General features: G+C 45.1%; 1 protein-coding gene across 1 annotated transcript in view; it reads left to right on the top strand.

The window, feature by feature from the left end:
- RIMS4 (regulating synaptic membrane exocytosis 4) overlaps positions 1-26,922 on the top strand; it is a 118,637-nt gene that overhangs the window by 61,126 nt on the left and 30,589 nt on the right. Inside the window, exon 2 of the mRNA XM_015421657.1 lies at positions 25,308-25,446. Coding sequence (XP_015277143.1) covers positions 25,308-25,446 — 139 coding nt within the window. The remainder of the gene's footprint in view (positions 1-25,307; positions 25,447-26,922) is intronic.

Raw genomic sequence — 26,922 nt, 5'->3', positions numbered from 1 at the left:
CATGGCTATAATCTGGTTCTTTGCCAACATCCTGATGAGATTGCAAAAGCTCCTTCTCATCCTCCAGGTTTAAAAAGTAACTCTGTGGTTTCTCTAAGAGGTTCTCAAATGCTGGTTTGACTGCATCTCATCACACAAAAGTTTTTAAAATTGTTCACAAGTAAGTTGTGCAATCTCTGTGTTTAGCCATTCTTCTGTTTCCTCCATTGCCTCTGTATCCATTTCTAATGTCCTTTCCATTTCTCCGCTTTACACCCCCTTGTAACATTCACGTATTTTTAACTCCCGTTTCTCTTCACGGCCACTCTTCAAATGTTAGGGAAATTCAACGGGAGTTTCTTAATCAAAGTCGTCAGAAAAAATAACAAAACTTGAACTCGTACTCACATTGCATTCCTTGTTTGCTTCACTTTACTGTATGTTACATTTCGTTTTGTTTTGTTTCGAACGGGTGGTTGCGTCTTAGCAAACCATGGCGGCCATGTTTGCACCATTTCCTGCTCCTGCTTCGAGATAATCTCAGTCGTCTCTCACTTGTTGCCACTCATGGGGCAACAGGACAAGTCTCAGGCTGCCAGATCTCTCTCTGGGAGGACCAGTGAAGCCAAACAAGATCACAGGGACCCACAGAGCCTCGAGGGGGGACGAGGGAGCTCGGGGCTGCTCAGGAACATCCTGAACAAGCACCCGTGGCGTTGAACCACTGCCTGGAAGTCCGTTGTGAAGCCTTTTTGTGGGCTTGAAGAATATACTTGGAAAATAACTAAAATATTAACCAGTTCTTGAAATGTATCTGTTGCCTTACAGGGTGTCCGTTTAGTTCAGCATCCTGTTTCCAACAGTAGCTTTGCAGAATTCACAGACTGGGCTCTTCAGTTGTTTATTCTCACCATCTGGTGTTTGCTAGCAAATAGCCATTGATTAATTATATCTTCTAAATGTCCTCAGGTGCCTAAGTGCCATAAAGTCACAAGTGACATATGGCAATCCCAGCAAAGGGCTTTCAAGGCAAATGAGAGGCAGAGGTGGTTTGCAATTGTCTTCCTCTGCAGAATATTCCTTGGCGGTCTCCCCTCCAAGTACCAACCCTGCTTAGTTTCCAAGATCTGATGAGATCAGCCTACACCATGCTGACTTTCCTCCCCCTAAATATCTTTGTCACTTTCAAAAGTCATCACAGGTATTAATCACATCTTCCAAAATGGGTACTTGAGGTGATGTACAAAAGAATGATTATCTGTGCATTGCAAACCTCACTGTGCCTTGGGAGAACATGACTATTACTTCCTAGTCCTCTATCTTCTACCTGAATGTGATCAAGGTTTTCTGAGAGTCCATACCACCTGTTTCCTTTTCAATCCCCCAAACAATCATGGAGAAGAGACTAGAGTAACCCAAACAGCAACAAACAAGGGAGGTGGAGGCAGCTTCACGCATGGATAGCTTCAAGAGGGAATTGGATAAACATATGGAGCAGAGGTCCATCAGTGGCTATTAGCCGCAAGGTATAGATAGGAACTCTCAGTCTGGGGCAAGTGATGCTCTGAATTCCTGGTGCTTGGGAGGGGGGGGCAACAGTGGGAGGGCTTCTAGTGTCCTGGCCCCACTGCTGGACCTCCTGATGTCACCTGGTATTTTTGGCCACTGTGTGACAGAGTGTTGGACTGGATGGGCCATTGGCCTGATCCAACATTGACTTCTCTTATGTTCTTGTGTTCTTATGTCTTGGGGTACCTTAAATACTAATACATTTGTATTCTGGCATAAGGTTTCATGGACTACAGCCCACATCATCAGAGGCATGCCACAACATTCCTGTTTGTTTTTGCTGTACAAAATTAATATGGTTACCCTATGGAATATGTGATCAGGGTTTTTTTTATTGGTATCTGATTGCCTGTCTGCTGTTCGGGAAAATTGCCTCTGCCATTTTCTGGGATCATCTAATTTATGCATGGGTAGGAACATCTTTGGCAGAGAACCATTTGCTTATAAAGTTTTCTGCCACTGCTGTGCCATGAGATAATTGTGATGCTCCCAAATACCAAATTAGATACAAATAAAATTACCTATCCATCCTTAACACCCACACGGCTGGTTCTGTTGACTGCAGGTGTTCCTCTGAGACTGTGTGCAGACAACTTGTCGGTGCTGAACCAATCGTGTGGCAAATTATTTCTCTATTACCTCTGGGCCAATATGGATGTGGGGGCCTTCATCTAGTTGTCGCTGGCTGCTACAGTGTGACTGAATGTGTACAGAATGGTAACACAATTACAGGCCCCGTCAAAAAAAGGGACATGTTGCTCTGAATATATTTAGAACAGGAAATTTGTCGCGCCGTATCTCCAATTAATTTTCTTCGCCATCGTCTAATCCCACCCCACCCCCTTTTGCCTTGCGTGAAAATGCTAGCCTCCTGGTTAATTATTAGAACTCTAAAACATGAATAATGATGGAGACCAGAGACAGAAAGGCAGGCCAGGCTGCATCGTCTGAACACTATCAGGATAATTTACAAGGACTGTAACATTCTAACTTTTCACTGCAGACCGGCCTTGTTTTCACCACCGCATCTTGTAAATAGCTTCTAGTGCACTCTATAAATCTGTTCCGATCCAATATTTCCCCATTAATAAAAGCAGAATGAATACACAGCCCCCCTCCTGCCTTGAGTCTGCATTCAGATGCAGAGTACCGCTATATGACAAATGAGTTCCACAAAATTATACTTGGTCCAGCTGTGTCACAAGCACAGGCTCTTGCTCCTCCATCCCCCTGAACACTCAAGATTGTCAGCACCAGAGCCATAGCAAAGCACGTTGCCACCTACAGTTGAATCCCTTCCCATTCTTCTCAAAGCCTTTCTGAGGACGGCATAGCACCATCAACAACTCTATTCTATCAAAATGACTCGCTAAATATTTTTACTAATAGGACCTCTGCCAATTGGGGAATAAATAATTGCTCCCCAGACTCTCCCCTCAATAATTGGAAAGCTGAACAATTAGACTGTCAGCTCGTATCAAAGGTCTGCCCATTTTAGGGTTGCCAGTTTCCATCTCCTGGACATCTCCTGGAATTACAACTCATCTCCTGACTACAGAAATCAATTCCCCCGAAGAAAATGGGTCCTCTGAAGGATGGGCTTTATGGCACTGTGCTCCACTGAGGCCCCTGTGCTTTCCAACCTCACCCCCAAATTCCCAACTCAGGTAGGCTTGCCAGACCCCCTGGTTTGGCGGGGGTTGCCTGCTTTGGAGGTGTTCCTTCCCACCAGCCAGCCAGCTGGTGGGCGGGGGAAAGCCCCATCCCCAAGAGCAACCACCCAGCCTCCTCTTAAAAAGCCCCTTTAGACGCTGCTGGGGAGAGGCGGGAGCCTCTGCTCCCCAACGTGATGATGTCACTTCTGAGTGATGTCATCGTGCTGGGGACTCCCCGCCCCCTCCAGTAACACCCCCGCAAAGTCCCCCCCCCCTAAATCAGGGTTGGCAGTCCTAGTCCTTGCGCTACTGGAACCTTACAACTGCTGGTCCACCCCCTCTCTTTCGCTTGTGGTGCATGCTGTTCTAATAATAGCCCTGTTCAGATGTTCAGTGGGGTACACTGAATGTGCAGGGGGGAAGGTGATTGGGGCACATTGATTAGAAAGTACATATATCCATGGACACACAGATGGCATGGAGAACCTTTCTTTTTGCAGGATTCCCGGGTGCATCAAAAGCATGTAATCTATAGGAATCAGACTGACACAAACAGAGGGAGGCAGAGCTTTCCACCATGATCTCCCCCCAACACACACCATTTCTTTCCCATTGAACATCTGAAAGAGGATCATGGCTGTAGGAATATCTGTAATCACATGGGCCAAGTGACTGAGGTAGTTACTTTCCCCACCAGTGTCGCCAGCCCTCTGAGGGAGAAATGGTATTCCAACTTCCATGAATCACCTGACCTGATGTTGATTAGTTCTTCCTTCCAGAATCATCAATCCAGTGGCCACAGGAAAGCAATGAAGAAAACAGATAATTTGGATTCTAGAAGCATCTATAAAGCAGCGAAAAATCGCAAGGCTAAAAAGTAGTTATAAAGAGTGGCTGTCTGATCAAGCTATGGGAAGAGAAACATGACAAGAAGGTGGAAATTGCAACCATTATTTCTTTATTTCATCTAACTCCCACCTTAAGTGCATCATGGGACCCAAGATGGCATATGCACAATTCCCAGAATCTCAGGGCAGAGAATTCCGGAAGCTCTGGGGTCTGAAGACTCATGCCAGATGGCTAGAAGATGGAGATGATAATGAGGAGCTTTGTAATTTACCCCAACCAACCAACAACTGAATGCTGATTTCCAGGCAGATAAGACTCTCAGCTGGGTGACATTCAAAAAAAGAAATACAAAGTGCGCATTAGAAACATGAAACACTGCTCTGTGAAGATATGGTTGCCAACCTCCAGGTGGGGGCTGGAGATCTGGAATTACAGATTTGGAATTATTTATTTAAAACATTTATTCAGCTTCTCCTGGAGAAAACAGCTGCTTTGGAAGGTAGGCTGCATGGCACTGTATCTTACCAAGGTCCCTCCCCTCCCTAAACCCCACCCTCCCAGGCTCCATCCTAAAATCTCCAGGTATTTCCAAACTTTGAGTTAAGAACATAAGAACATAAGAGACGCCAATGTTGGATCAGGCCAAAGGCCCATCCAGTCCAACACTCTGTGTCACACAGTGGCCAGAAATACCAGTGCCATCAGGAGGTCCACCAGTGGGGCCAGGACATTAGAAGCCCTCCCACTGTTGACCCTCTGTGTCAATGAGTTGGCAGCCCTATGTGCAGGAGAGCACCCAATGGATTTAGGATTGTCACAAGGACTAATCAGTCAACATTTTTGACAGTTGTCTTCTTTTTAGAGTCCGGTTCCCCAAGGTAGGTTGTCCATCTGACCAAAAAGGGATCAATATAGTCTTACAATGGGCTTTGATTCATTCATACTTTATATGCAGTAGGCAACCTTAGAAATCTAGCACATTAGGAAGAAAGATTCTAGCCTAGCACTTTCCATGATATGTTTCTTTTCTGCATGCAGGGAGTTCTTTGGGTTAGGAAACAAGCATTGGTTGTAATTATTTATTGTCACTCTGTGACTTATCTGTGGATCCTGCTCATGAAATAATAACTTGTGTGGGTGGATCCTAGTGGGCATGCAAGTTCAAGCAGGAAGAGCTTATTAGTGATTGTGAGTTCCTCTGTGGCAACGACACAGACTGTGTTCCAAAAATCACTGCCCTGAACTCCAAAGTGCCTTTTATTTTAAACCAAGCTAATTCTGCAATCACCATAGAAGCAAACATACAGTACAATCCTGCAAGGAGTTCATCCAGTCTAAGCTCATTGATTTCAGTGAGTTCAGACACAGTGTACTCTACATGGGATGACACTGTCATACACCCTGCCCTGATTACTGTGGCTAGTTACTGAAGGGTGCTGGTTTTGCCACAGCTGTATATATGGAGGGCTATCTGCAAGCAGTTGAAGGGAGCAGGAAAAGAGGAAGACCCAACATGATGGACTGACTCAATAAAAGAAGCCACGGCCCTCAGTTTGCAAGACTGGAGAATGACTGTTCACAATAGGATGTTTTGGAGAACATTAATCCATAGGGTCGCCAGACGTCAGAAGCAACTTGACAGCACTTAACACACACACATCTGCAAGCATATCCTATATCGCTAAGCAACCAAGCTCCAGTCAGAAAGTGTCTGAAAAAATAGGTATGCATGTTCAGCAACAGGGTGAGAAAGCCAGGGCACTAAACTCTGGCCGTCTGGTTACTGGTTAACTGCACGGTGCCAAATTAGGAAGGGGCTGTGGCTCACCGTTGGAGCACTGGCTCAGCACTCAGAAGGTCCCAGGTTCAATCCCTGGCATCTCCCGTTAACATTACCCAGTAGTAGGTTCTGTGAAAGATCACTATGCAGGGGGGTCAGGTCTCCCACTAAAGAGACCTCTCCACATTGGGCTCCCACTCCCTGCCACACTTCTGGTTTTGCTCTGGAAGTGACATTTCGTATCAGCGTGGTATCAAAGAGAATGAACCCACATCTGAGTTTCTCCTGCTGAGTTCTACCACTACCTGAGACCTCAGAGCAGGGGTGTCAAACGTAAGGCCTGGGGGCCGGATCCGGCCCGTCCAGGGCTTTTATGCGGCCTGCTAACGTCTAGTGTAAGGGAGAGAACAGGAGACTGCTCAGGGGGGAGTGGGCAAAGCCACCTCATTTGTGGCTTCAGCATGGCAGAACAACTTTGTCTGCAGAAGTCAAGCAGTGTAGGAGCGTCTGCCCAGTGCTGCACCGCTGGTTGTCCAGTCCACCCATGCAGGTTTTCCTTTGCACCTCCCTCCCAGCGCATGAGGTCTTGCAGTGAAGATACATAAACTCAGAGCTTACCAGCTGCTGTCCTTACAGTTTATAGCTCGGGTACTTGCCATTACATTTTATGGTACACACGGTTCGGCCCAACAAAGTGACATAAAATTACGTCAGATCCGGCCCTCGTAACAAATGAGTTCGACACCTTTGCCTTAGAGTGCTGCTGCCAATCAAAGTTGACAATAATAACCTTGATAGACCAATGAACTGGTTTGGTACAAGGGAGTTTCTTGACTTCATGTGTTCAAATAAACACCTTAAAAGAATAAGCTAGAAGGGGGAAAAACAGCCCAGAGGTAGAAAAATACCAGGGTGGTGGTGTCAGTCCAGTGTGTTGCATGTATGACTATCTGCCTGACAGGCAGAAGTTGTGACTGTCTGCTCAATATAGTGAGGTCATGCCTCTCAGGGAATGAATTTGTACCTTTGAGGCTCATGCTGCTGACATGGAGAAGCTGAGAGGTATATAGAAGAAACTTTTGGAGACATGAGGAGGAGGAGAGGAAGAGGAGCAGGAGGAGATTGGATTTATACCCCACCCTTTACTACCTGAAGGAGTCTCAGAGCGGTTTACAATCTCCTTTCCCTTCCCCTTTCCACAACAGACACCCTGTGAGCAATGCTCCCTCTAAGCTGTGGAGTTTTGTGAGCAAAAGTTCTACTCGGTGAGCTACTGGCATTAAAGTTGTGAGCGAGTGATTTGGCTACTGAATAAATTACTTTGCTCGGGAGCCCTCCTTCCTGAGCTACGATGAAAATATGTGAGCCGGAGGCTAAAAAACTGTGAGCTAGCTCACACTAACTCAGCTTAGAGAGAACACTGCCTGTGAGGTAGGTGGGGCTGAGAGAGCTCTTTCGAGAACTGCTCCTGAGAGAACAGCTCTGAAAGAACTTATGACTGACCCAAGGTCACACCAGCAGTTGCAAGTGGAGGAGTAGGGATTCAAACCCAATTCTCCCAGATTACAGTCTGTGCTCCTAACCACTACACCAAACTGGCATGGTGACAGCTCCTCCGCTGTCTGGGCGACTGAAGATCTTGGGGCAGAATGATGTCTAGTTGAGGGGGGGGGGAGAAATGATCACATAGAAAGGACCCAAATGACTCAGACGGCGCACTGATACCTTCTTGTGCCAAGGCATCCCCTTTGGGTATGGAAGGGAAGAGGGCACTTGGTGAAGTGAGAGCTGATCCATAGGAACATAGAGACCTGAGGCTGTGACGAGCATTTTAACTTAATGGAGATATCACTGAGAAGTCCATGTTCAAATCCCCACTCTGCCATGGAAGCTTGCTGAGTAACCTTCTGCCAGTCTCACCTCCTTAGCCTATCCTACCTCACAGAGTTGTTGTAGGAATAAAATGGAGGAGAGGAGAGTGATGTGGGCTGCTTTGGGTCCCCGTTGGGGTGAAAGGAGGGATATAAATAAGAGTAAAAAGAATTACTGATCTGAAGAAGTGAGCAGTGACTCACGAAAGCTCACACCCTACCACAAATGTTGTTAGTCTTTACTGTTCTACTGGACTCTTACTCTTTTCTACTGACTAAACAAAGCTAACAGACATAGGCTCGATCACACGGGAAGATTTGCCCCGCGAAACGGACAGATTGAGGGCGGATTAAACCGGCGCGATCAGATGCCAACATCCGGCAAGCGTCGCGCACCTGCCCCTAACCTGTAGCTTCCGGCCAAAGATGCGGATCTAAAAGAGACTAGTGAAAGGGCAGTACCTACCGGATGACGTGCAGCACCAGTGGCCATGGGATCGCCAATGCGCGGTTATCCCATGGTATGCGTGGCAATGGCGAACTGTGCATGCGCACAACTGCTGTGGCTGGCCCTCCTCGCCCTTCTTAGCATCGCTTCTCCTGCAGCACGTGATCGTGGCTGCCGGCAGAAGCGCAGAGCCTCGGGGGACCTGTCTGATCCCGCTGCCACGCTTCTGTTTGTTGCGGCTCTAAAAAGCCGCACTTCCCCCGTGGCTTTTTCCGCTCATGTGACCGGGGCCATAATTTGCTATCTAAATAGGCTGGTAAATTGCACAGGGGAGAAGCCAGTGCACATTGACACCAATAATACTGAAGAGTGTAGTCATGTGGTCCTAGACCAAAACTTTAGGATGCGAGGAAGGAAATTAAAACCCAGGAGCTCCAAGGAAACATTTTAAGAAATACTGCCTATTCTTTGCACAGGGCCAACAAAATAGATAGAGATTAGGGGTCCTAAGAGTTTAGATTTGTCAAGTATGGGGGAAGGTTTTGGGACAAGCTTGTACAGAAGAGCTGAGCTCCCCTAGAATCAGAATGGAAATGGGCTGCCAGAACTCAATACCTTAAAAGGTCGCAGAAAAACCAAGAGGAACTGGAGATTATCTTGTCTGGGATGACTCAGTCTAAAAGGATGATAGACTGACTAGCCTGGGTCACGTAAATGGGCATGGGTTAGAACTTGACAATGCGAGGTTGCCAGGAAATCACATCTGCCTAAGGAGACTAAAGGGCTGTGGGGGAAAGTGTGTCACATCAAGGGCACATGGAGGGAAAATATCAAAGCATAGGTGTGTATATACAGACATTAAAAGCCTCCAAGTTAAAGAGGGGAAAGCTGCAGTGCTTGTTGTGGGAAGGAGACAACTTAGGAGCCTTCTACTTCATTTCAGGGCAGACATTCCAGGAAAGGAGCGGCTAGCAGAATGTGTCTGTACTATTGGACAGATGGCAAAGAGGGTTCAGCAAGGACAAGACCTTAGGACAATCAGAGGTGGCAAATGGACCTGGAGGCACAGCGGTGGCCAATTTGGCAAGCCCAATCTCATCAGATCTTGGAAGCTAAGCAGAGCTGACCCTGGCAGGTACTTGGAAGGGAGACCTCCAAGGAATACCAGGGCTTGGATGCAGAGGCAGGCAATAGTAAGCCACCTCTCTGAAATGTCCAAGCCTCACTAGGGGTCACCAGAAGTCAACTATGACTTCCAGTCATATACACACATACACTACTCACCAAAAAGTTTTTTTTAATTAAAAAAAAAGATGGGAGTAATACGATCCCATCATCTGCACTCTCTAAAATATGGGTGAGTGGCCCTATTTTGCACTAGTGGTATCTTGCAAATAGTTTTCAAGGGCAGGCTGGCAGAAAGCACATTGCTATAGTCTAATCTTGAGATTGCAAAAGCATAAATCAGCATGGCCAGGTCCACACAGTAGAGAAAGGGAAGTAATTTCTGCAACAAACACAGCTTATGGAAAGCATTCTTTCACATGTCATTTACTTGACCTTCTAACAAGAGTACAGAGTTTGATGATACCCCTCAGTTCTGTACAGGGGTAATCAAGTTCAGTTCTTTCTAATTTACCAACTCCATCTTACTTTAGCATATTCTCCGGCAGTTATGAGATGCGATATTTTTAGATACATTAAATGACAATGCCTTGAAACCACTGATCATGGGAAAAAATTGGGGTTGCCAACTGAGTGACAGCAACCAACAGAAGCAGTGTTCCCTCTAAGCTGAGTTAGTGTGAGCTAGCTCACAGTTTTTTAGCCTCCGGCTCACACATTTTTGTCTTAGGCTGCGATCACAATGGCAAAAAAGAGACTCACCTGCAGTTGCATCTGATCACACTGTGATGGGCTGCGCCCACAGCTACGAAGGGGTGTGTGATCTGTGGGTCAAATTACCTCACTTCCCCTCCGCTTCAATTGGTGCATGTGACCACAGCCTTAGCTCAGGAAGGATGGCTCCAGAGCAAACTAATTCATGCAGTAGCCAAATCGCTCGCTCACAACTTTAATGCCAGTCGCTCAGAAAGTATCATTTTTGCTCACAAGATTCCACAGTTTAGAGTGAAAATTAAACAGGAGCTGTAAGGGTAGGGATATGCACAATAGACTCTGGCAATGTTGGGACATAATTTCCTGTGCAAGAGTTTTCATGGAATCCAAATAGCATTGATGCGCTGACATCACTTCTGGGTTTATACCAGAAGTGACATCAAGCATCACTGCAATGCCTATTTTGCATGCCAAGATTACAGGATTTTGGAGTGCCCTCCCCCTCCCCCTCGACAAGCCAGTCGGTGGCTCCAATCACACCAGCGAGGAACTGCGGGCGGGAAGCGAGGCTGTTTGCCCCAGGGTGAAACGATGCACATTTGCATGATCAGACTTCCGCCCGGCCGCCCCGCAGTTCCCGATGATACTGACCTTTCCTTGGTGTTTTTTTGCACCGCTCCTGCGGCGCAACGAGACGCCCCGCCAACGACTCCGGGACGCCAGACAGATGTATCTGTCTGATCGTGTCCCTTTAATCCGCGGGGGAATCGTTTGCCTGCCGTAGCTTCCGCTCCGTATGATCGCAGCCTTTGTGAACTGAAGCAGTGGCTGCCATGTTCTCTCCTTGGCACCAGAGGGAAAGGAGCCACACAGAATACACACTACAGTGAGAGTGAAATGCTGAGGAAATAGAGTTGGCTGCACCCCTTCAGACTGCAGGGAGTGGAGGGGTCTCATTTTGAATGGTCTCCTGTATAAAAATCCCCTGCAAACAGAAAAGCAGCACAGAGGAAGCAAGGAGAAAAGGGAGAAAGTTTCTCCCTGTTGTGGTAGTTTTCTGTTTGCACAGAGGTGTTTTTCAAAATATGTGAATGAACAGTGAGAGCTGGGATCTTGCACCAGGGGTCTGAAGCACTGTATTCTATTGTGAAGTCCATTCTAGCACCTCATTCCCTGGCATGTGTAAATGGGGTCACCCATACAGGTTGCTGCTCTTCAGGTGGCAATTCTAAGCTGTGTGTATTCTGGAAGGCCTCCAGTGACTCAAACGACAGCCCAGAGAATGAAGCAAGCTGACTCATCCTTCTGCCATTTACTGTCCTTTTCCCACTTGATTATTTTGGCAGCATCGTTGTTAGTCTTGCTGGTTCCTGGGTGCAGTATAAAAATGCCGGGCTTCAAGTGCTTGCAGAATTCTGAGCCCATTAAGACAGATGCCCTTGACATGCCTGACAGGTACATGCAGTCTTCCACTCAAGCAGGGTGAAACGGCATTCAGAAACAGACCTCCGTCCTGGATTTTTGCCTGTGGCCCTTCTCCCTGAAACAGTCACCTCCAAGCAACGTTGCCAGCTAAAAGTAAGGAAGCAAAGCTTGTGCCAGACTCCTACGGAAGGCCAATTGCTTTGTGTGTCGAGGTGTTAGGTATTCTTGCCATTCTGTTGGAAATGCTATTTTTATCCACTGTATTTCGGACCAAAGGGATTCTTCAGAATGGACGTGTAATGAAATGCCTCCTGGCAAACAGTCCACAGGCAGTTGTGCTCCGTGCATCTGAATAAGCCAGAAAAGGAAGAAAAGAAAGGGGGAAGAAAACGTGTTTAAACTAAATAACAAGAACAATGAAGCAAGAAACCTGACCTGCAACATCAGCCAGGCAACGATATTGTAAGCAGAGACGTCATTTTTTTTAATCCAATGTTTGAAAACCAGAGGTTTGGGTTTGCAGAGAGAGCTGTTGTTTTACAAAATCACCCAAATTCTTCCCCCCACAAACATTTTTAATTTGATAAACAACAAACATACACAAACAAACATACATACATGGGGGGGGTTACCGTTACATCGTTAAATTGTCTAAGTACCTCATACAATATTCAGTTGTTTATTTTCTGTGTTCCACCTTCTATTCTTAACTCCCTGGAAGTCGTAGGGGCAGGTCACCATGCTCCTGCAGCACATGCCAGGGCACATGGGAAATCTCCTGGAAAGAAGCTGGCACTTCCCCCCCTTTGAACATCCCTGCGCTCATTGCTGAAAGTTAATTTGGCTGTTTGCATCCCTCCTGCCAGTCCCCAGCAGGAGGGTGACACCATTACAGTGGTATCAGGAGTGGATTCTGTAAGGATGACTTAATAGAATGACTTAATAGAATGTGCCGAGAAAGAAAAAATCAGGAAGCCCAGTCCCCAATCCAATAACATTCAAACCTCAGCTGAGGGCAACCCAAGGCTCAATTAGTCTCCTGTTTTTCCTGCCTGTGGGTGGGTGGGGAGTTGACACCTGGTGGTTCAGAATACATGGTGAGTAGTAGGGATGCCAGCCTCCAGGTGGGACCTGGGGATTCCCCGGAATTACAGCTCACCTCCAAACTACGGAGATTAGTTCCCCTGGAGAAAATGGATGCTTTGGAGGGTGGACCGTATGGCATTGAGCCCCACTGAGGTTCCTGTCCTCCCCAGACTCCTTCCCCAAATCTCCAGGAGTTTCTGAACCTAGATCTCGCAACCCTATGCCCCCATCCCCTGCTGGTGGCCCAGGGGGAGGGGACACCTGGCAACTCTAGTAGGACGCATTAAGCTTGGCGGATCACAAGTTGTCTGGGCCCAGAGCTAGGGTTGCCAGGTCTGGGTTGGAAAATACCTGGCTGGAGATCAGTTGTAAAAGCGGGAGATCCCCAGGCCCCACCTGGAAGCTGGCAACCCTGCCAGTGGAGCGGGAACCTTTTACCCACTGCTCCACTTGCACCTGGCTGGATGACCTTGGTCAAGCCGTAGTTCTGATAAGAGCTATTCTTGAAAAAGAGCAGTTTCTGTCAGAGCTCTCTCAGCCTAACCTACCTCACAGGGTGTCTGTTGTGGGGAGGGGAAGGGAAAGGAGTTTGTAAGCCGCTCTGATGCACTTTTGGGTAGCGAAGGGCGGGGTATAAATCCAATCTCTTCTTCTCCTACCCAGCGTTGATGGTGAGAGCTCAGGCTAGAACTGTCTGCACATTAGTAATTCTGTGATTCCTTTTACAGATATTTCTTCATGCTATGCTGCTGTAAGGGGTACAGAAATCAACACGTATCTTACTGCTTTTCAGCAGTTCCTTTACGGTGGCTTTTTGTGATTGTCAGGAATGCTTTCATTTTCAACCAGTTTCCCTCTGTCTTTTGCTGACTACCTTAGGTGCCCAATTAAGGTAGATGCTTAAATAGTATTTAGCTGATTTTGTACCTTGAAAGGTAGTTGCTGTGGTTTTTATTGTAGAAATAAAGCTCAAGTAGGCTTGCCAGCCCCCAGGTTCCAGTGAGGGTTTCCTCACTTTGGGGGGCTTTGATCCACTGCCGAACAGCTGACCGGTGGGAAAACCCCCAACCCCAAACAGAGATGTCATCACGCACTATCCTTAAATAAAGCTCAAGTGGGCTTGCCAGCCCCCAGGTCCCTGTGAGGGTTTGGGGGGCTTTGATCCACTGCCCCCACTTTGGGGGGCTTTGATCCACTGCCAGACAGCTGACCGGTGGGAAAAATCCCAACCCCAAACAGGGATGTCATCACGCACTATCCCCGATGCAATGACGTCACTTCCGGGTGGTGTCATTGCTCCAGGGACGTCATGTGGTAACAACGTCCTTGGTGTGATGATGTCACTTTCGTGTGATGTCATCCCATTGGGGATGGCGTGCAGGTTTGTAGCTGTTGGGGGTGGGGCTTCCCCCTGCCAGTCAGCTGGCCAGTGGAGGATCCTCCACTCCCACCTGAGGACTGCAAACTTACTCCACTCCCAAAATCTCCAGGAATTTCCCAACCCAGAGGTGGCAATCCTAGACAATGGAGGAAAAGAGGACCATGAATCCCTTTGTGAACTCCTTGGATGTATGGTAGGATGAAATTGTAATAGATAGATTGTCCTTACACATTCAAAGTTTTGTTTGGATCTTGTAGGTAATGATTATTTCCTTGTGGCCATCTTTATAGGAAATAAAAAGAAAGTCCAGTTGGATCTTTAAAATGAGCGTCTGGATTTTCTTAATGCTATTTTGTAGGTTGCTTTATTGGCTAATCAGTTTTGTACAGTTAAACAGAAAGGTCTTCATTGTTGTGGTGTTCTCACAAAAACAATAGTCAGTTTGCTAAAGTTCTATTTGTACATAAACTTTAGATCAATTAATACACAGTTTGCTTCAAGACAAAAGAAGCAATCCTGGACAGTAAACGAATTCATTTTAAATTTATCTGGTTTCTATTCAACCCCAAATCAATAGCACTTAATCTAGCAGATATTGAAGATACTTCAGAAATACTTCTACAACCCACTAAATTAATTTCCTCCTCTGCCACTAGGAAGCCAAATATGAACCCAAATTGAGATGAGAAATGAATGGCAATCACAGCAAATGGAGTTTAAAATGAGGAACTGGGGAGCCAGGACAATAAAGCACTAAAAGTAAAGCAAAAAACAGAATCAAGAATTTTTTTTAAAAAAAGAAATTGTAATACTTAGGACTTAATTCAGCCAAAATTAACTTCTAAGTCTTGTTGCTTTCAGTGGGCAAGATTTAAGCAGTTGTTCTACTTTGGCTGAATCATGTCTTTGGTATCTGTAGAACTTTCCCCCTAACTACTTTTACTGGTTCACATACATTCATCTTTGTAATTCTTAACAACCCGCATCTGTAATAGTGTGTTCAGCCCTCATCTCAAAAAGATACAGAGCTAGAAACAGACAAATGGCTTGTAGGAAATGTGAAAGCATTTGGGGAGCTTTAGTGTAGGTGGGGATATGATAAAGGTTTGTAACGTTAATGATAAGGTAGGGGAGGATAGGGAAAATATTCTCCCTCCCTGTCCCCAAGTACTAGAATGGAAGTCATTGCCAGAAGGTGTAGTGATGGTAGGATTGCTAGTGCCAGGTTGGGAAATTTCTGGAGATTTGAGGGTGGAGCCTCAGGAGGGACTTCAGCAGGGTTTAATGCCATTGAGCAGGGGTGTCAAACATGTGACCCATGGGCCGGATTCAGCCTCCACAGGGCTCATATCCGGCCTGCAAATAACTGGCTCTCTTCTGCTTCCTTCTCCCTCTCTCCTGCTTTCTTCTGCATCACAGCTTGCTTTGCCAGGCTCTCAGTTGCACAGAAGCTACAGAGCAAAGCCTCTCTTCCCTTCATTGGCTGAGGCTCCTCCCCCTCTTCACTTGGGGAGAAAGGGGGGGAGGGAAGGAGGGAAAGATTGAGAGCTTGCTTTGCCAGGCTCTATCAATCGCACAGCAGAGCTACTGAGCCAAGCCTCTCTTCCCTCCATTGGCTGAGGCTCCTCCCCCTCCTCATCCCTAGTTCTTTAATCACACAAAGCACCTTTAAGACCAATCTTTATTCAATGTATGAGCTTTTTGCCTTGCTACACAGAATGAGAGACTGTGTGTGTTTTGTTGAGCTTGTTATGCTGTGGCTCTCCTGGGTGCAACTGGGTTCCCCTCCCCTTTTTCGCTGTATTCATGCCCTCATGATCCTCTTTCGCAGCAGGAAAGCAATGTGAACTATTTAGATGAGGTATAACAACAAGCCAGTGAGGTGGATTAGGCTGAGAGTATGTGCCAGACCAAGTTCACCCAGCAAATTTCCTTTGTAGGATGTTGTAGTTATTTCTCTGGGATAGACTATAGACAAATACATGGCCCTCAGTCTGTGCCAGGATGCCTTCCCATGTTCTTGACCAGCACATGAAGCAGTTTATGTACAAAAGCTCACAATGCCCAGCCGCTTCATGTTTTCCCCTGGGTCCTAGGCTCAGAACACTGAGCGTGAGATTTCTGTAATGAATGTCAATAAATCAAAAGTAGGTTTGCAGCTTACAGATACACACCTGAACAGCATACTCAAGATTACTACAGCACAGACATTTTGATGCAATAATTCAGAGCAAGAGGTGTCAGTTATCAGAGACTGTTAAATAAACAAAATATTGCAAGAGTGCTTAAGCATGTTTTATTTAAAGTTTTAAAAAGTCTTTGTGTTTGTCTGTGTCCTGTCTCCACTACCTGGCATTACATTTTATGGCACACATGGCCCGGCCTGATAAGGTCTCATTTATGTCAGATTCGGCCCTCATAACAAATGACTTCAACACCCCTGCAATAGAGTCTAAGCTCCAGAGCAGCCATTTTCTCCAGAGAACTGATGTCTGGAGATCAGTTATAATTCTGAGAGATCTCCAGGCCCCAACTGGAGATTGGCAGCCCTATGTGACAGCCATGCTTTGATGGAAGGGAATTAGACAACTTCATGAAGCCAGGCAATGTAGCCTTGAATATGAGTTGCAGGAGATAAACTGTAGAGGAACATTGTCTTTATGCTCTTCTTGTGGGCATCCCAGCAACACCTAGGCCACTGTGGGAAAAGGGAAGCTAAACCAGATGACCCTTTTGTCTGATCCAGCAGGGCTCTTACTAACTCTGCAAGATAAGCTCTTATTTTACCATGTGACATTCACAATGGGAGAGGGTTAAGGTAATCAGGGTTGGGACTGCCAGCACTGTCTGGTTAAATGTTGCCTTTTTTTTTTTAGGGATTTGCCTAAAAGAGAGGAGGTGGTGAGGATGTTGTGATGTCACTTCTGGGCAACACTCTAGCAATTTCCCCTAATTTCTATGGTAAAGACCATAGAGATATGGTGAAAATCCTAGAGCAGTGGTGGCGAACCTATGGCACGGGTGCCAGAGGTGGCACTCAGAGCCCTCTCTGTGGGCACACATTCCATCGCCCCAGCCAGGCCCAGACCATCATTAAAGTGTCGAATTCTCTGCCAAATAATTTTAAGTAAATGAAAGCATTTGGGATTGCTTTCCTTACTTTGTTTGGATCATCTTAAGTTAATGTATGAGTTGTTTTTTCTAAAGTAAAACCTCAGTATTCAGGTTAAATTTCCATGTTGGCACTTTGCGATAAATAAGTGGGTTTTGGGTCGCAGTTTGGGCACTCGGTCTCTAAAAGGTTCGCCATCACTGTCCTAGAGCATCATTATAGAGGCCATTTTCCAGCCATTTTTTCCTCAAGGGTGGGGGATTGGGGCTGGGTTTAACCACTATGGGTGAACAAATAGCAAGCCTATTCAGGGTGGACTGGCCATTTAACTTGCAGTGGTAGAGCTTGGCTCGCTCCTGGGCCCCTTTGACTTATCAGCCTGCCCTTGGACATGATATTGTCTAGGGTTGCCTCGAAATGTACTATGAGTTCACAGCTGAGCTGGGATTTAAAACGTGCGCTTCTGCCTCATTGTTCATTAGTTGAAACACTGCACTATGCCAGCTTTCCACAAAAAGGTAGCATCACTGGAAGACCAGGATTGTAAACAATCGTAAAATTGTCTGTAAGCAATTGCATGTACGCACACTTTGTCGCTGGCTACATGGGATATAAATGTAAGAATTATAGAAATGATCATATGTTGACTTACAATGTGCTGTGTTCCCCAAACGGTGATGTTTCGTATCCTGGAGAACCTTCAGTAGTAGACTGAGCCAGGATGTGGTAATTTGTACAGTGATCCACATTGGGTTGTTAAACACCAGTTTGCTATACCAACCATCATATCTTGGTTATCCCACTGCGGAACAGCTGTGTGGGGGGAAACAAAAACCCCTGGTTATGTGAACTGGCCCCATTCTGCTAGAATGAATTACTGTAGAATTCACAATATATTATCAAGATTCGCCTTTCGAAGCAAACAAGGGAAGCTGGCAGCTTTTAATTCGTCAACTAGTTGGATATGAAAGCTGTGTACAGACTTCAGTGAACAGCTGGGCCTGACAAGCTGTCCAGCGCTGACTCTGTGGCTACTTTTAATCTCGGATTGTTGTCAGAGCTGTATCTTTTATTTAAGTAATCAAGATCAGCAGGACTGCTTATGTAAAGACAGCTCTTCCCAAACTCTTCTCCTGACTGTAATCCATTCCACAGCAGCCTTTTCTTCTGATGGGGTGTACATTAATTTTGTCGCAGCATGTATGTTGGGCTTGGCAATAAGCCTGCACTCAGTTCCAAGTGAGCTCTGGGCGGTTTGCCACCTCTCTAGCCATTTTTGCTGAATTATATATAGTTGATATTGAATGTAGGACTGGAGATACGGAAGGCTGATTTGGGCACACCATTCTATTTTGGCCAAACGTTGACAAACTCTGTCCCTAATAAGTTTTTATTTATTTATTGAGGACAGAGCTCCTGAAATATAAATAACCCATCAAATGTATGCATGTGGGAAAGGATAAAGCTGGGGTCCCCAACCCTTTTGAGCCTGTGGGCACCTTTGGAATTCTGATGCAGTGTGGTGGCTGCTGCAGGAGGTCGAACCAGCCACGAAATGGCTGCTGCAGCTTACCATTAATTTCACAGTGAAGACCCTTCTGCTGTGGTGACCCCTGCTGCAAAATCAACTTTTGTAAAAAAAAATCTGCACAGCCAATCAAATCTCCAATGGCCAATCAGAAGACTTGCTGGGCAAAAGCCTCACCTGTCCCCGCCCATTTCCTAAGAAAACTGGGCAGGTGCCAGGAAAGGTGTTGTCAGGCACCAAGGCACACACGGGCACCACGTTGGGGACCCCCAGGATAAAGGGCTGTGCCAGGCATTGCTAGGCTACCTCCTCACCGCTGGAAGATCTTCCTATCCCTGCTGTGGTTTCTTCAGATACTGCTAAACATGTTTTCAAGCTGCCGTCTCCAAAAAGGGGAAGCTGTTTTTTTCTTTAAGCTAGTATTGCTTAGCATACCAAAGTCTATTCCCAGTACCAGATACAGGATGCTTGAACATCCACCAGTCCAGCTGACATCCTGTTTGCTGGTGGCAAACACAAAAATAACCAGGACCCAGCAATTTAGATAACATCCAAGAACAACATTGAAACATTATAATTAAAAATATCATCATTGTTAGTTTGAAAAGTTTATGAACCTGTGCAGCAATATGTTGTTCTTGGATGCTGGTGGCAAACAAACAGCTGGTTTTTAAATGATGGTTTGTGTATTGGTTCATGGCTGTTCGACAGGCTACGGCACTGTATTTCTACAGCACCTGAAGCCATGGCTGCTATTTTCCCTGCCATGCTAGCAAAAGGCTTTTTGAAGGTTTTAGAGCAGGGAGCCGCCAAATCCATTGTGCCAGGCTCTACTCCATCTATCTGACTTCAGGGTGGGTGGGGTAGCTCAGGGCGTGGAGTAGGAGCAGGTGGCCGCAGGTTCCACCATACTCCCTCCCTCTGGCTTCGCCGTGGTTCACCCAGCCTGCCCTTTCCCACTCTGGCCCCGGCACAGGGTTGCCAGCTGTGGGTTGGGAAATACCTGGAGATTTGGGGGGTGGAGCCTGAGGAGGACGGGGTTTGGGGAGGGGAGGGACTTCAGTGGGGTATGGTACCGCAGAGTCAATCCACCTTCCAAAGTGGTCATTTTTTCCAGGTGAACTGATCTCTGTTGCCTGGAGGTCAGTTGCATTCCCAAAAGAAGATTTCTACCCAGCACCTGGAGGCTGGCAACCCTACCTTGCAAAGGAGGAAGAGCAGGCAGACGCTGGCTGGGCTGCTGTCTCTTCCTCTGGCTTTCCAGCAGCTTCTGGACACAGAATAAGCCCCAGCCATGGTGGGCCTGTGCATCTGCCCTCATTGAGGTACTGGTTTTATGCAACATCTGACATGAGAGAATTCTTTTTTTTTTTAGTTTCTCTTTTATTAGTTTTCCATCAAACACAAACAACATACAAGATTCTTCACAAATAATTTTTCTGTTCTCGTCAGCAAAATATATCAAATCAATACCCAATTCAACTGATTATCCCTTCTATACTACATTCTCCAGTCATTCATAAAATTTTAATTAAATATTCTTGTAAGTGCTTTCTTCTCTCCCCTGTAACCTCATTGTCAGGTTATCCATTTCTGCAATCTCTGTAAAGTTCTTCCATTTCTGGAATATTTTCCTGCTTCCAGTATTTTGCCAAAGTAATTCTTGCTGCAGTGAGCAAGTGGGTGAGCAGATGTTCATCTGTTTTTTCCCAATTGTCCGGCATTATATTCAGTAAAAATATCTCCGAAGCTAAAGGAATTGGCTTTCTAAAAATTTGTACCAAGACACTATGCACTTCTTTCCAAAACTTCTGAATTTTCATACACGTCCACCAGACATGAAAATAGGTACCTTTCTCAGTTTTGCACTTCCAGCACTTCTCCGATACATTTGGATAACACTTTGCTAACACTGCTGGAGTAAGGTGCCAACGGTGGAACATCTTAAAAAGATTTTCCTTCATGGAGGTTGCCTTCATTTTTTTCATATTTCTCCACATTTTCTCCCATTTGGCCCATTCAATATTGTGTCCTGTATTTTTAGCCCAGTTTATCATTGTGGATTTAACATGAGAGAATTCTATGAAGGAAAATTCTCTTGCTCATTGCTGTTCTCTTTCTTCTGTTTGGCTTTTTAAATGTATTCAGTACATTTTGATCCCACTTTTCTGACATTACATTGTCTCCCCAAGAGGCTTTCGTGATATTCAGGGCACAATGCTGTTGGCGCATGAATGAAAAGATGGGGTCTTCCGCATAGCAGGGATTTCATAGGGTTTTCTGATTGCAGCTGCTGATTGTAGCAGCAATGGGGCTTTTGTATGGCATGTGTACCTGCATTTTCCCTGCCCCAGTTCCCCCAGTGGTTGCCTTTTTGTTTTGTTTAGTTTTCAATCAGCAATTGCTAGCTCATGCTAGCATTACAGTTTCAGGAGGGTAGCCATGTTATCCAATAGAAGCTAGATTTATGTCCAGTAGCACCGAGACCAACTGGATTTTCAGAGTATAAGCTTTAGAGGGAATCAAAGCTCCCTTTGACTCTCAAAAGCTCATACCTTTAAAATCTTTTTGATTTTTAAGGTGCTACTGGATGACAATCTATATCACTATAACGATCTAATCTACTAGGTCCTCTGAATTCCCAACATTCTTTTTTAAAAAATAAGTCTCTAGCACTTTTCAGTGTGGTGATACGCATTTTATCTTTGCAGCTGCAGGAGATAGACTTGCTTTTAAAACACAGAGGACCTGGTAGATAGATTGTTATAGCAATAGATCGATTGTTTTGATGTTACAGCAGTATAGTTATCTAGCAGCTGCTAAATTTAAAAAATCCTGAAAGCTCCCTTTAGTGGTGCAGAGGGAAATGGTTGCTACAGAGGACTGGGGCAGAGGAAATGATGTTGATGTTGGTGGGACCAGAAAAGATCCAGATTTTCTCATCCACGTGGCAGCTACTCTGGTTTGGATCTGTCCAAAAAGATCATAGTAAAGCAGGTTTTGGAAAGAATGTAGAAAAGCTGGAGGAAAATGAAGAACCAGCCAATCAAGCAACAGTAAGCTCCCTGAGCGGGAACGTCTGTGATTGGTCTTTATGTAGACAACCTCATTGGTTGGTATTTGTACAGTAGGCGTGGCTACATTAGCTGGGAGAGTTCTGGCTATCAGATGTTGATCCGTGTTGGAGTTGTGTTTGAGTTGTTGAATAAAGCTGAATCTTTGCTGAATCACTCTCCGACTACTTTGTTAAGTGAGCGACTTAACAGAAAAAATTGTAAGATGTACAAACGTACACTGCACAATAGCTTCTAGTCTGGACCTATCTGGAAATCACCTAAAACAGTCTTAGGTTTACAATGAAAAGCCAAAGAACTCGAGCGAAAGGGAATGCAGAGAAGAGAGAGGTGAGCTGGCAAGTTTGGATTTTGTGTGCTGTTACTTGGAGAGGGGAGGGGGGTTAGGGTGGCAAGTGCCCCATTCAGCCTTTCTTGCCTTTTACCCCCTTCTTTCTGGCTCAGCAGGTGAAGGAGGTGCTGGCATGAGGGGCAGAGAGAGACACACACAGAGGGGCGGACACACACACACTAACACACAGAGGGGCAGAGAGAGACAATGAGGAAAGTTCAAAAGACAGACCAATATCTGAAAGAATGTTAAACACAGCTCTGGAACGTTTAACAGATAAGGTTGCTGCGATGTTTACTCCAATCTCAAACCAACTGCAAGAGATTACAGCAAACCTCGTTCTTGTTTGTAGTGTTTTTGAGTGTACATATTTTAGTATTTTGTATTGTGCAATGAAATACTCTTTTCAATGATGTGTTATTGTTTCTTAAACATTTAATTTAAAAAAATGGGGGGGGGGGGGAATTTTCCCTGTCCAGCTGTCACATATAGGGAAAGGGAGGCTACGCTTGGCAGCAGGACACTTAAGGGAGAGGGCTTAACCTTGTTTCTCAAACAGGCCTGCTGCTAATCATGATGCAGACCAGGGTGTCAAATCATACTGCAATATCCTGGCCAATACACAGGAGTGAAGCGGCTGAAATGCTGGAAGATCTGTGATCATATCGGCAGCACATTACAAAGAATTCCAAATAGCAGCCATTGAGGTCTGGATTGAAATGGAAGCTTGAGCCATGGGGGAGTTAACTCTTTCCTTCCGTGCCATCCCCCCCCCCAAACAGCCCCTCACTATTGTGGGGTTTTTTTACTTTCTTTTTATAACTGTACATAACAATTGACAAATGCCATTGAGGTCTGGATTGAAATGGAAGCTGAGCCATGGGGGAGTTAACATGGGGGTCTTTCCTTCCATGCCATTCCCCCCCCCGCAACAGCCCCTCACTATTGTGTTTTTTTAAACTTTCTTCTTATAACTGTACATAACAATTGACAAAGAAACGTGTGAATACATTACAGATTTTAAACTACTTATAACTATAACAACTCAACAGTAACAATATAACGACTTTCGATATGTGAAATCTAGAAGAGAGACTGTTTATAATATAATATTTAAAATATCAAAAAGTCATTAACGCTAAAGTCCTTCAGGAGTATGTTGCAATGAGTCATATAGTCAAGTACCAGGAACCAATTCTCAATGAATGAGGTATAATAAGCATCAGAGTCTGTATACTTCAAACTATCTGTTATTTCCTCTATAATAAAATATCCCCGTGTCCTCTCATGCCATAATGAAAGAGGAAGTGCTGTTTTTTCCTTCCATTTGGCTGCAATAACGAATTCAGCTGTTACTAATAGAATCGAAATCAAATACTTTCTGGTTACTACATTGTTTGTTTGCCATATACTCACAGCCATCTTATGGTGACTGTGGGTTTTCAAGGCAAGAGATGTTCAGAGGTGCTTTGCCTTGGCCTGCGTCTGTGTAACGACCTTAGTATTCCTTGGTGGTGTCCCATTCAAATACTAACCAGGGCCATCCAAGTCAAGGCCCCTGCTATTTAGACAGTGACTATTTGCACTGAAAAGGAAGTTAACAGATTGCCTGTTAAGTTCCTCACAAGAGTGCACATAACAGTCCCAGAAGATAGTTATTTGAGGTCAGTGAAACAGCATGGGGGGGGGGTGAGACCTAAACTCTCCCACCCACTGCTGCTATTTAACATTGTCTTCTCTAGATGGAATGTGGCAGGACTGCAGCCTGGGAGGGTCATTATCTCACCTGATGTGATACGCCTACTGCAGGCACCTGCCCCCTACACAAAAGAATAGTGCGTTCTAATGGCAGGGCCCATTTTAAAGCGAGTCCAGCCACCCTAATTCATTAAAAGAATTTGCAGCCTTTGTCAGCACTAACGGTTTAAAGTATTGCATGTCAGCCGAAACTTCAGTATCTCTGACGTCAGACAAAGCAATTAGTGCTAATGGTACTTGTTACACATTCATTATATAACATAATATATTCTAAGAAACGTGGACTGTGAGAGTGGATAATGAAAAAAGGAAATGCAAGAGGATGGGTTTTTGAAGGCTAGTCCTTCAGGAAAGGGAAATTTGTGGTATCAAATTATTCATTCTGGTTTGTTTTAGCTAGACATGGAAAGGGATTCTTCCTTGTAATTCAGCCATTGTGAAATTAGATTGTTCATATTTTCAGTGATGGCTTTTCACCTTTGTCCAGTAAGCTGCAAGGACTTCTTTGTTTATCAAGATTTGTTACATATCAGGACTAACAAATAGCTGCTCAGTAGAAGGTTTTTTCTCCCTGAGAAACTGGTTTTCTAGGATCTGACTTAATGCATTGTTGCAGCCTAGATTGGCAGAATAACTAATTCACTGCCAGTGGTAAACTAGAAAAGAAAAACAAAACCAAGAACCACACAAGTAACTACTCTACTGGAGTTTGTAACCAAATTCCCCCTGGTGTTTATAACCAAATCCCCCCCCCAAAAAAAATATCATCTTATGTATCTAATAGTGACATGTGGCCCTCATCTGCAGACACCTAAATCTGTGGATTGGGACCACACCGACACTAAACAGATTTTTCTACAAATTTGGGGTACTCCCCATGTTTGCAGAAAAATCTGAAAAGTTAAAAAAATACTTTGGGGGTTTAAATTCCTTCCAAATTAAAAAAAAAGGTACAGATAATGCACGTCCCAGTTGATATAGCACAAGCCATTGCAGGGGTCCCCTCCAGGCCCAGCCACCACCATGGGGGACAGCAGTCACCAGAAGTCAACAATGACTTCTAGGCATACACACACAGAGAGAGAAAAATAAGAAAGAAAGAAAGAAAGAAAGAAAGAAAGAAAGAAAGAAAGAAAGAAAACATTTCTCCAACTTAAGTGGTCTTTCTTCATCTTGATAAGCATTCCTCCAACTTAGGTGGTTCTTCTTCTAACAGCTGTAAACAGGAGTGAACAGTACTGGGTTTGATAGACAAATGACCAGACAACCTAATTTGTTCATATTCTTTATTATGAACTCAGATGGTGATTCAGCATTCCTTACAAACTTTCCAAAGGAAAGGTAAGCCTTCTTGCATCCACTGGACTTTAGCTCTGCTCACAACTAAACACTCAGATGACTCTTTCATCATAAGCAAAATGAGACGGGATCATTTTGACTCCTTTTTTGTTGCATCAGAATGTGTGAATTCCTGATTCTTGCATGTTATAGTTTCCAGATGTCCAAGTATTGTTTGAAAGGTCTCCTTGTTAAGTTTATAGTTTTGTCCCATTTGATTGCCTGATCTCTTTCTCCTCTTCTCTCTCCCTCTCTTCTCCCTCTCCCCTCTCTCTTGGCTTTAGAAGATGGCAGGAAACTCAAAGGTGCAATCCAGCGGAGCACAGAAACTGGTCTGGCTGTTGAGATGCCAAGCCGAACCATCCGACAAGCCAGCCATGAATCCATTGAGGACAGTATGAACAGCTATGGATCTGAAGGAAAGTAAGTTACAAGCTGGCTACAAGCTGCTGTTTCCCCCCTCTAGACCCACTAAATGCCTTTTTCTAGTTGCTGACAAACACTATACCTTCTGGGAAACAGTTTCCACACCACCGTGTTTGCCAAGAAAACACTGCATATTGCAGAGAATTCTGGGTTACGTTACAGGAAACATGGGTTCTGGCCAGGCCTATTGTTTCTGAGTTCTTCAAGAGCAGTGGTACAATAAGAGTCTGTTGCCCAGTTCTGAGGCCAGAAAGGGAGGAAAATGCATGGAGAAACTGAGTGTGAGTGGAGAAGAGGATTCGACTCTCCTCTACATCTTTTATTATTAATGTAGCAAAAAAAACCCACCACCCTTCTAGCAGCTGTATATTTTCACATCAGCTACTACTTGATTTTTTAATTGGAGATGGGACTCTGCACACAGCACAGATACCATGCCACTGAGTCATGGCCCCTTCTGTTGAATAATCTGGGATGGACTTCTCTGCAGGGTGTGATGATGTGGTGTTGGCATGATGCCAAATAGCCCCTCTTTTCCCTTCACTGTCCTGTCAAGCTGCAGTGGGGAACAGGGGGTCCAGGGTGGGAGGTCTCATGTTATAGTGGGAGACCTGGCCACCCTAGCACCTAGGCTTACCATTTGCCCGCTTTGGGCAGTAATCCCCTTGGTGGTCTAGCAGCCTCACTAGCCCTTGTGTTCTGGCCTGTGGGAGAAATGTGGGGAGAAGAAATGACATCAGTATCAGCTCTGTGTGAAAACCTGGATGTGACCTCAGCAACATTCTTGAATGCCCCCAAAACTCTTTGGTATACCATAAATTTGGGGGAGAATTCCAGAGCATCACCTAAAGTGATGATGTCATGTCCAGGGTTTCACCTAGAAGTTATGTCAACTCATAACTCAGTGGCATTTCTGCCCCTTGCTCCACCTCCCAAGCATATACTGAAGCTGTATGTACATGGAAAAATACATTGATTCAGAGGTGTGACCACAGGAGGGTCAAGTACACTACATAATTTGAAACTGACTTACTTTATTCTGTATGTGCAAAATGTTTCCTGGGCTGGTTTTTTGAATGGCCATAACATTGCTCATTTGTTTTCTGTATTTAGCAAATGTCCATGATTGGCCCAACAATTGGATTGGAACATTTTTCCAACTACAGACCCTGCTTATTTAATAAATAAATAAATTGGCTGGTTAGCCATTCTGCTGAATCTAGAAAGGGATTCAGTGCATACTGTGATAAAGAGAAAAGCAGAGAATATACGTCCCAGCCACCTCCAGGTGGGGTTGCCAGTTTTTGGTATTGTTCTGGTACTTCAATAGAATGGAGATTAGAATAGGCAGAAAAATATCAGGTGACGCTTTCTGCATTATTGTCTCTGCCCACTGAGTAAAATTTTACCTGTTACATTTCTGCCTATCATACTGATGTTAAATATACAGGATCCCGGGGGGGGGGGGGACAC

This window comes from Gekko japonicus, unplaced genomic scaffold (genome assembly GCF_001447785.1).
Source record: "Gekko japonicus isolate JY-2015 unplaced genomic scaffold, Gekko_japonicus_V1.1 scaffold2289, whole genome shotgun sequence".
Taxonomy (NCBI): Eukaryota; Metazoa; Chordata; class Lepidosauria; order Squamata; family Gekkonidae; genus Gekko; species Gekko japonicus.
This window is presented reverse-complemented; position numbering and strand designations above follow the sequence as displayed.